Genomic DNA, 11,157 nt, shown 5'->3' with positions numbered 1-11,157 from the left:
TTGCTGTTTCTTTGCTAATGAGAAACACGCAAAAGCCTTTGGTTAATCATCATGTTTTAAAATCGTTGATGAATGTTGATGAAATCAAATATTACAATTGGTGTTCCTTTTTGTTAAAAAGTTTGCAAGAAAGCAAGATTGAGTGGGTGGAAAAGGAGACTCACTTCGGCGGGCCACTGTTGTTTTTGGAGGTAAAAAGTCCCAAAAAATATATTTGAAGTTCATAAATTAATTTAACATTGGAAGGTACGTTTTCATTCTCTTGTAATTAATTTTTTTTTTTTTTTTTTTCAGCTTATCTATGTTGATCGCGTTGTTCATGTGGAACGAAAAGTTGAAAGAGATTATTATACGTTGGTAGGTTGGACTAGTAGTTTGTTAACATCGAGAGAGAAGGATGAGATGAAAAGCGGTATGTTTGGAAATGGTAAGTTGGAAGCACCAATGGAGGAGGTGGTTGACAATACAGGTGTCGAATCTGTCTATCAAACAAAGGACTACACGGAGGAGTATATTCTTGATCTTGCTAAATGTATAACTAGTTTAGCTCAGAACATATCATCTGTTAAGGCTAAGTTAGAAAAAGGAGCATCAATAATTAAGGAGAACAGGACTGCTCAGAAGCTCTGTGATCATGCATTTAGTTTACTCAATTTGTCAAATGAGCACGACTCATGATAGTGAAAGTTCTGTTGGTATTAATGTTGCTGATATTCCGATCTTGTTCTGCTTCTTTGAGATTGATGTTAGTAATCATCCTTTGGTTGTTGAAGCTTTGAATAATGTAAACATAACTTTAAAAAATAGTATTCAAGTTGAAAGCATGTCATTGAAGAGGCCGATTTTTTATACATACAAAAAGGTAAATATGTTGATCATATTTTTTGTTATATTATGTTAACTTGGTGCTTAAGTGTATTGTTCTTTAATTTGATACATTTCAACTATTCCAGAAGCCTTGTGCATTGAGAAAAGAAGGTGAATTAGTTGACAATGGGAATGAAGATAACAAGGAAGGGGTGTCAAAAGGAGAGTCAGAAGAAAACAAAGTTGAATCAGTTGAGGTTGAAAATGGGAATGAAGACAACAAGAAAGAGGTGTCAAAAGAGGAGTGTGACAACAACAAAGAGGTGTCAGAAGGGGAGTGTGAAAATGGGAATGTTGACAATAAAAAAGATGATGACAAAAATGTACGAAATGATTCGAAGCATCTTTATGTTGATAGTGACGCAGAGAATGAGGAAGAAGCCAATACGGATAATCTTATAAATACCCTTGTATGTAGCATGTTATCTGAAGATTATAGTGAAGAACCCAAGGCAACCAATCCCAATCCAAGCTTAGATATTAGTACTTGAACTTGATTTACTAAGAGGAGACACGACCCATGTACGAGCCATCCGAAACATCGTATTGCGACTACGTCTACTACACCAAGGGAAAAGGCACTGTTCTTGCTAGGTATATTTTATTCTACTCATTATGTTCCTTTTATTTAATCATTCTGTACATTTCGTTTGGGTATTATGTGCATTATTAATAAAGATAATGTACATATGTGTAATTAACTCGACTTGTTTTGTGTAACGTCCGAACCAAAGAGAAGCTCTTTGAGTTTAAGAATGTCGTGGGTACCCGATATCTTTTTGCATCTCTAAAACCACCTCGGTATATAGCAGATCTTTGTGGTTGATTGTTGGTCACTTACTTGAATTTCAATGAACTTGAAAGAAAATCTTGAAGACCACGTCGATTCTTTGCTTCAACCCTCGTATTTGTATGTAAAATTTTATTTTATTCTATATTACAATAATTTTATGTTATACAAGTGTATATTAATAGAACAATATTATGTTCTGTGTGTGCAGCAAGCATTTCAAGGGCAAAGGAAAGAATTCAAATTTGAAAGAGAATTGGAAGTATTCAAGAGGCATTTTAGAAATGAGTTAAATCATCTTTGGTATTATTGATGTGACAAAAGTTGATATGGTTAGCTCAAACAATATATATAGTCAATACATAGTGTTTTCTCACTGCTAATTTTATGTCTGTTGTATCTTCTAATCATTTCTTATATAAAACAGTTTTTTTCCCAATAATATCCGACAAGCATTTTTACCTGCTCGTATTCAATATGGAGAAGAACAAGTTTATCATTCTTGATAATCAACAGCATGATGAAACCCCAAAAACTCGTTATCGAAACAAACCTTGGAATATGGTAATTGTTCAGTTGCCTTTCATTGGTTATTTTTTCTTTTACAATGTCATATTTTTTGCATGGTCTCTCTATATAGTTTGATCTGAATTTTTCCATGCAGCGTAATGCTTTGGCAGAATATTTCAATGACATTGGTGATTTGAAGGAAAGAGTAAGAGCAATGGAGCCTGTTGTATTGAAAATGCCTTGGAGAAACCATCAAAATGTTGTTGACTGTGGTATTTACACAATGAAACACATGGAAACGTCTAAGGGGGTCGATATTGGACTTGTGGGTTGACAAAAACAACGTAAGTTTCTAAACAATTTATATCCAATAATTGTAAATGTACTTTTGGTTTAATTAAATGATCTTTCTTAAAGTATTAAAAGCACATTCTTGTTTACAAGTTACCTATCTTAAAGATATTTTAACTTTTGTAGATGGATGGACTTTGAATATTGAGAATCAAATATCTTTGCACTTTGGTTTCATCCAAGTGCAACATTGTTTGTGATGACGTTTTAACAAAGGTGAAAGCAAGATCAAGAGAAGCCCTTCCCAAAGAAACTGGATTCGTCTGATGAAGAATTATACGAGGGTGATGAGACTGTTGGGGATGAGAAGATAGAAGATGAGGTAGTTGGAAAGAAAGAGAAGAGTACCGATGATATTGGTGTCCCTGACAACAATGAGACTGTTATGGTTAAGAAGAGAAGAATGGAGGTAGGTTGTACATAAGGGAATATTATACCAGATGGCTATGATGCTTCTGAGAAGAATGAGAACATGACAGATGTAAGTAATACAAACGACAAGAATATAAATGAGCATAATCTGGTTGGCAGTGGTGACACTACCAAGGGCGAAGTCATCAACAATGAAAATGTTCATGAACATGAAAGAAGTCAACCAGAGTCTCCGAGCATCCTTGCAAATCGTAATTTACTAAGCACGAGATACATGCATTATTACTCCTCTTACTGAGTTTCAATTGCATTGCTTGATTATGTGTCGTATAGTAGAGGAAAACATACCAATTTAGCCAGGTATATATATATATCTCTACTAATGTACAATATTTAAATTTAAAATGTTCTGTATCCTGTTTTGAGTTAACACTGGTAGTCCTGAACCAGGGAACTTCTTGTGCATGTGGGTGAAATTTCTCTTCGGCGTATTGAAATGGCAACGCTACGACAATCTAAATATTTAACGAGTGATGTGATCGATTGTTGGGCAAAACTTTTGAATGCCAAGGAATCTAGAAGAAACTCTTCCGAGCCTTATCGATTTTTTTTCACCACAGCTGTGTGTGTAAGTCAAATATTTATATAAACTTATTTCAACAAGTAAATTTTGTAATGTTTTTTCCCTTGATTAACATCAAAAACTTTACTTGTCTTGCATACAGATGATGCTTCATGGAGAAGTAGACACTGTTGAAAATTTTATTGTGATTAACGATATAATGAAAGAAGAGTTTACCCAATTCTCGGTTAACCCAGATAGAATTGATTTGGTTAGCATTGACAATATACACTCTTTCTGCATGTTATATTTAATTTGCTTGTTTCCTAATTAAATCTTTTAAAATCTACAGTTCTTCTTCCCAGTTATATATAAAAGGCATTACAATTTACTAGTCATTGACATCAACAAGTATAAGTTCATCATCATTGATAATGTGTATCGTGACGGAAAACCAGAAGAATTTTTCCACAATAGACCACTGTCTTTTGTAAGATTCTATGCTCTCTTTTGCTTAACAGCACTACATACTGTTCTTATTCATTATTTGTGAATGTACAATGACTTTACATAGAGTGTACCTTCCCCAAAAATTTTGTGTCTGTCTTAATTTTCTAATTTTTGTGATATTGTACCTCATAATTATTAGTGTCCTAATGTTTTTCTGCACCCCTTCTCCGCCAGCGTAATGTTCTAGCAGAATACTTGAAAGACATCGGTGTTTCAAAGGTAAAAGTTGATCGCATTAAAAAACTGCAGCCTATTCTTGCAAAGATGAAGTGGAGAAACAACACTAACAAGACTGATTGTGGTGTTTACGTTATGAGACATATGGAGACATTTAAGGGTAATCTAAATTGGACCTGTGGGCTTAAAAAAGGCGATGTGAGTTTCAGAAGTAATATAATTATTTTTAATACATAATTCAGTACACATTTGTACATGTTCTAATCCCTTGTTTTCTTTATTTTGCTAGGAGCTCCCCTACGATTCTCGGAAGAAATACATTTCATATATGATTTCAACAGAAGGCAATGTATGTTTTGATGCTGTACTAAAGAAGGCAATGGATTTCCGTTCAAACCCACTGCCATGGGAAGAATATGATGATGAAGATGAGGAAGATGCTGAATTGAAGCCGTAAAAACTTTTTTTAGTTTCGTTTGTGACGTGTGTGAGTAATGTAACATATATTGAGGAAGTCATGAGTCGTACAACCTGAAGTTTGAAAAAATTTTAATTCAAGAGAGTGTTATATTCCGGAAACAAATTTCAATAAAGTTTATTATGTTCTTGTTGAACAACAATAATGTTTATTGTGCAAAACGTCTTAAAATTATTGTACTGGGAAAACAATTCCAATCAAGTTGATGTTGTCCTGTGAACAACAATAATGAACCTTTAATACAAATGTAATATACTTTGGCTATAAGAGTAATGTACTTTGGCTATAAGAGTAATGTACATACAAGCCTTTAAGAATGTTCCTTGCAGAACAACAATAATGATGCTTTAATAAAAATGTAATATACTTTCCCTATAAGAGTAATGTACTTTGGCTATAAGAGTAATGTACATACAAGCATTTAAGAATGTTCCTTGCAGAACAACAATAATGATGCTTTAATAAAAATGAAATATACTTTCCCTATAAGAGTAATGTACTTTGGCAGTATAATCGAATTGTGCATACAAGCCTTTAAGAATGTTCTCGTAGTGTATATTATGGATGTCTATCCTTGAATCAAAAATTTGCACCTTCCACTTCGTTATACGATTCATCTTCTTCATCGTCGTCCTCCACATCATCAGATTCATCTCCTTCATCGTCGTCATCTTCATGGTAGTATTTGGTGAATATGCATCAAAATGTAGATTAAATATCAGATTTTATAAGGAGAAAATGGCCAAAATGAACAACTAAATTGATAATAGATTTAATGTTAATCAAATATACATTGCTTTGAAATTTTCATCTCATGCCTTTAGAACAACCATAATGTTCATTGCACAAAGAGCTTATGTGCCTCCATATAAGATTGAAGATTTTGGAAGGTAAATACTATCCGCTATGCTTGTATAATTTAATAATTATTTAACATTAATGTAATATGCTTTAACAAGAAACCAAATTATAGATACCTGTCAGATGGTTTGTTTCTTTGCAAGTTCTAGAGTTGTGTCCTTGGCGGCCACATGTTTTGTAGTACCTCTTCTCTTTTCCTCTCTTCTTTAGGGCTTTTAACATTTGTGATTCAATTCTCTTGCCCTTGGTCCTACCCTTGTTTTTAGATTTTTTAGGAACATGAATCACCAACTTCTCAGGTATTTTGCAGCCCACATACTTTTCTATTTCTTTCATCTTGTCTTTCTTCTTTGCTGGTACACTTCTGTTACTAATCATATCCAATCTAATATCTCTCAGTTTTTCAATCAAAAGCTTCATGTCGTTATCATCATCACTCACTACGCCGACACAAGAATAAACCTCTTGCCACACATTCAAGTACTCAAACTTTTCCTATCGAAAAACTTTTGAGAGACATCTATCTGTTTGCCATCTTTGTCAAAGACAGGCTTACTCATTGCAGCTTTTGTCCATCTTTGCGTTATGTACTTTTCGTATTTTCTCAAAATCTTGGTTGTGTAGAATCCAAAGGCAGTGCCTGCACAACAAGCCCATTCTCTGAAACATAGAACAAGAACAAGTAATCTCCATGTTATCTGGTGAATATGCTACGTTCCATGACTTATTTGGCATCTGCAAGTCTGTTAGAATATATATTTTTGTCTCATCAATCTTCTCCACATCTTTAAAACGGCAATCAGACAAAGCTGCAACCAATTCTGTTTGGAAGTCTTTGAAAATGTTGTGCGAGTACATTTCAGAAGCATGGACTTCAAGGTTTGACTTTGTTTTCCGTGGGATTTCTGAGTGTTTGTTGTCACTTTGTTCAATTTGGATCGCTTGTGTCTTTGTGCTTCCAAGGCACTCTCATAGCACACCCAAAACTCAACAAGGGTCAAATGAGGTGTGAGGAACCTGTCAAAGAAACTGTTTTCACTCTCAGACCTAGAAGTAACCCTCATCAAGCCAGACATTGAAACATCTTTAAAGTAGGCAGGGATCCACTGTTCCCTGAGATTATACAAATCTGAAAACCACTCGTGTTCTACAAGTTGATAATCAGTCATTATCTTTCCCCATTGTTCTTCGAATTCATCAGGCTCAAGTTGGTTGTTCCAAACACACCTATTGAGCCTGGTCTTAAAATCCTCATCTTGAAACAGTTGATAACTGACTTTCTCTCTTAGTTTCTTCATTATGTGCCACATGCACAGTCTGTGTGTTGACTCCTTAAACACTTCCGGGACCACCGACTTCATTGATTTGTCCTGATCAATAATTATAATTCTCGGTTGGCACCCACCCATTGCTTCCAAAAATGTCTTGAACAACCATGTATAACACTCAATACTTTCATCACCTAACAACGCAGCTCCAAACGTTATGCACCTTTTGTGGTGATCAACTCCTGTGAAAGGGACAAACACCATATCGTACTTGTTTGTTCTATATGTAGCATCTGCTGATAAAACCTCACCGAACAGCATGTAGTTCTTTATGCAGATCGGATCTGCCCAAAACACTCCAGCCAGGCACTTGTTTTCATCTACTATAAAATCAAAGTAAAATGAACTGCATGTGTCTTTTCTCCCTATAAGATTTTCAACAAACATTTGTGCATCAAAATTACCAATGTAGGTTTTTATGTCCCTGACAAAGTTTTTGAAATCAACCTCAGTAGCCCCAATGTTGTTGTAACCTCCACACAGCTCCTTCCAACCTCTATAGGCTTTCACACCACCTAGTTTTAGCACCTTTACCTTTGTGACAAATTGCTTCTGTACCTCTGTCATTTTTCGGTTTCCTTTCAAGAATATTGTAGATTCAGGCGAAGCAAGTGGATGGTTATGCGCTTCATCGAATCTGGTAACAATATAAGTTCCATTTTCTTGGTATTTAAACTGCACTAATGCACGACAGTCAATTCTTGTAATCGGCCTCACACGACTTATGTCTGTCACACCAGATTCTGCATCATTCTCGCAGATATCGGTATCGATATCGATCCTCTTCCTTTTCCTACTTTCCTTTACACCTTGCCTATTGCAGACAACATTCCTTAATGCAAAACTGTTTGGTAACTCATTGCCTTTAATCCTTTTTGTTGTTGCAAGCCTTGGCGTAAACCCACAGATTGTACAATATTCTTTGTAGAATAACTCTGCTGATTCTAACGTTTCAAATACTTGTCCTACTTTAGGTTTTTTTCCTCTCGGACAAATGGAATGTCTTGGAGTGCATTTAATGTTTCAATTCTTGTCCTTGGTGTTTTAAAGTTGTTATTTGTAGAAGAAGACGTAGTTGCATCACTTGTACTCATTGTCCGCGTTCAACAAGAGTTAAGTAAGTAAGTATATTGAATATTATTGCGTCAATAATGCAAAGAATCCAATTCTAATATGCAATAATCCAATTCTAATATGCTCATTGTCCATTATCATGCCTGTAAAGGAACATTTATTTTAATGATAATGTTCATAGGAAATATTGTTGTCCATTTTGATATAGCATATATATAATGTATTGAATGCTAATGACATTAAACAAAGAAATAGTCATAATATTATTTAATTAATATTAGAAAATATTTACAAAAGCCATTTCAGGCTTTCAAAATGGTAAAGCCTACTAAGGCTTATACTGAAAAAAAAACACAAGATAATACCTAATAACAATAAACAGAAGATAACACAACATATTTCTAAACTAATCTAACAGTCGGAGTCATAATAATTCTCATCCCCAGACTGTTCCTCAATTTCATATTCTTCTTCTCTTTCCTTTAAAAATCGTCGTTCTTGTCTTTTGTGATGTCTAATTATTTCTGCACGATTAGTCATAGTCGTGCACATGCAGAATCTCTCAAGCATCCGATTATTCTTTGTGATAGTTATCACACCATTTTCATTTCCGTGAACCGCGCCTTGGTAATAATCCCTCTCCTTTACCTCTGGGTCGTTCCCTATAAGGAACCACTTTGACCAGCCCTTGCACACCATGGCCATGTTTTTCTTTTCTTCCCTCCCAAGTCGCTCAAACAAAATCTCGAGCAAATCCTGAGTAGTAAGCAATTGATGTAAGGACGACGAGATGGTACATCCATCTCCACATGAATGTCATCTCCATCAAACCAGTTTGAAGAAAACTGGCTTACTTTCCATTCCCTATAATGGGCCATGAAATTTTGTTTGTAACCATCATTCTTGAAGGAACTATCGCATTTTGAGTAGTCCATTGTTTTTTTTTTTTTTTTTTTTTTTAAGAAAATTAAGTACTTTTCTCAAAGAGATTAAAAGTTTTGGTTATTGGAAAAGGTAGGATGAAGAACTAGTTGTATACTCTTGGGTTTATATAGTGGATTAATTGATTAAAAGAGATTAAATTCTGTGAACAGTTGTGTCTTTTCAACTGACACAAACATAATCATGGTAATTAATAAATTGGGTGAAGTTATCTATGTTAGTTTAATCTATTGCATAAAATAGTATATGGACATTATGAAAATACGTAATGGACATTTGAATTAAACTGAATTCACATTTTTTTCCAAATAATGTTTCATGTTCTTTTTTAAATAATTTAATGTACCTTTTAATATTATATAATGTACATTTTCCAAACAGTGCTTAATAATATTTTAGTTGTACCTAATTATCAGAAAATGCAAATTACGAATATATATAGTTGACAATTTATTTTATGGAACATGTTTTTTTATAATTAATATAATGTACATTTAGAAGTAATATTCAAATTAATGTGAATAATTGCGTCTTTTCACCACATAAGCAAGTTATTTCGTACAAATAAAGGTTCATATATAATGTATTCCTTCGAATGTCCATTATCATGCCTTTAAAGGAACATTTATTTTACTGCTAATGTTCATAGGAAATATTGTTGTCCATTTTGATAGAGCATATATAAAATGTATTGAATTCTAATGACAGTAAACAAACAAATAGATACAATACTATTTCATTAATATTAGTAAAATATTTACAAAAGCCATTTAAGGCTTTCAAAATGATAAAGCCTACTAAGGCTTATACTGAAAAAGAAAAAAAAAACACAAGATAATACAAAATAACAATAAAATAGAAAACTAACTTAATATATTTCTAAACCAATTTCATATTCTTCTCTTCAGTTTCTAAATTGTCGTGCTTGTTGTTTATGATGTCTAATTATTTCTGCACGACTAGATAGAGTCCTGCAAAGGCAGAATCTTTCTAGGAGCCGCTGATCCTTTGTGACAGTGATTATACCATTTTGCTGTTCCCGAGCCGCCCCTCGATAATAATCCCTTTCCTTTACCTCTGACTCCGTTCCTATAAGGAACCACTTCGACCAGCCCTTGCACACCATTGCCATGTTTTTCTTTTCCTCCCTCCCAAGTCGCTAAAACAAAATTTCGAGCAAAGGCTGAGTAGTAAGGAAATAATGTAAAGGACTACTGGGAGATGGTACATCCATCTCCACAGGAATGTCATCTCCATCAAACCAGTTTGAAGAAAACTGGCTTACTTTCCAATCCCTATAATGGTTCATGAAATTTTCTTTGTGAGCATCATTCTTGTAGGCAAATATCGTGCATTTTGAGTAGTCCATTGTTTTTTTTTTTAAGAAAATTAAATACTTTTCTGAAGAGATTAAAAGTTTTGGTTATTGGAAAAGGTTTTAGAAATGAAGGTAAGATGGAAAAGTAATTGTGTACTCGTTGGTTTATATAGTGGATTAATTCAGTATAAGAGATTAAATTTGGTGAACAGTTGTGTCTTTTCAACTGCCACAAACATAATCATGGTAATTAATAAATTGGGAGAAGTTATCTATGTTAGTTAAATGTCTCGCATAAAACAGTATATTCACACTATAAATATACGTAATGGACATTTGAATTAAACTGAAAGCACATTTATTTTCCAAATAATGTTCCATGTTCTTTTTTAAATAATTTAATGTACCTTTTAATATTATATAATGTACATTTTCCAAACAGTGCTTAATGATATTTTAGTTGCACCTAATTATCAGAAAATGCAAATTATGAATATACTATAGATAGTGGACAATTTATTTGATGGAACATGTTTTTTTATAATTAATATAATGTACATTTAGAATTAATATTGAAATTAAGGTGAATAGTTGTGTCTTTTCACCACTTAAGCAAAACTTACAATCCGTCATTTGACATATTGAACAGTTGCAAGACCACTTGCAAAACGTAATTATCACATGCACATACTTATTATATATAATGCACATTTCACTAAGACTGATTGGACATTTCCTTATGAAACGTGTACAGCACAACACAGCCAAACACAGCACATTATTTTTACATGCAAAATTACTTTTCAGTTACTTCAAATTGCACACTTTTCCTTTCTCATTATTTTTAGTACATTGTTTCTCACCACAAAGTACATTTGCGTTTATCATCCTTCTAAAACCAAACAAACAAACTATAAACCCTAATTTAACACTTTTCATTATAAAATTAATGTTTTTGTGGTTCTGTACATTACATCTAGTTAATTAAATTTAATCAAATCCGAAATTAAGTTGAAT

At 33.5% G+C, this 11,157-nt stretch overlaps 1 protein-coding gene across 1 annotated transcript; it reads right to left on the bottom strand.

The window, feature by feature from the left end:
- Positions 1-5,954: 5,954 nt before the first annotated feature.
- On the bottom strand, positions 5,955-8,585 carry LOC141613518 (protein FAR1-RELATED SEQUENCE 5-like). The gene is made up of 3 exons (XM_074432257.1): positions 8,480-8,585; positions 6,335-7,750; positions 5,955-6,118 (listed from the first exon to the last, which is right to left on the bottom strand). Exons 1-3 carry the CDS (start codon positions 8,583-8,585, stop codon positions 5,955-5,957), a joined length of 1,686 nt encoding a protein of 561 aa, XP_074288358.1.
- Between the last annotated feature and the right edge of the window lie 2,572 nt (positions 8,586-11,157).

The sequence above is a fragment of the Silene latifolia genome, chromosome 11 (genome assembly GCF_048544455.1).
Source record: "Silene latifolia isolate original U9 population chromosome 11, ASM4854445v1, whole genome shotgun sequence".
NCBI lineage: Eukaryota > Viridiplantae > Streptophyta > Magnoliopsida > Caryophyllales > Caryophyllaceae > Silene > Silene latifolia.
Note: the sequence above shows the minus strand (reverse complement) of the source record. Positions and strands in the feature narration are given on the sequence as shown.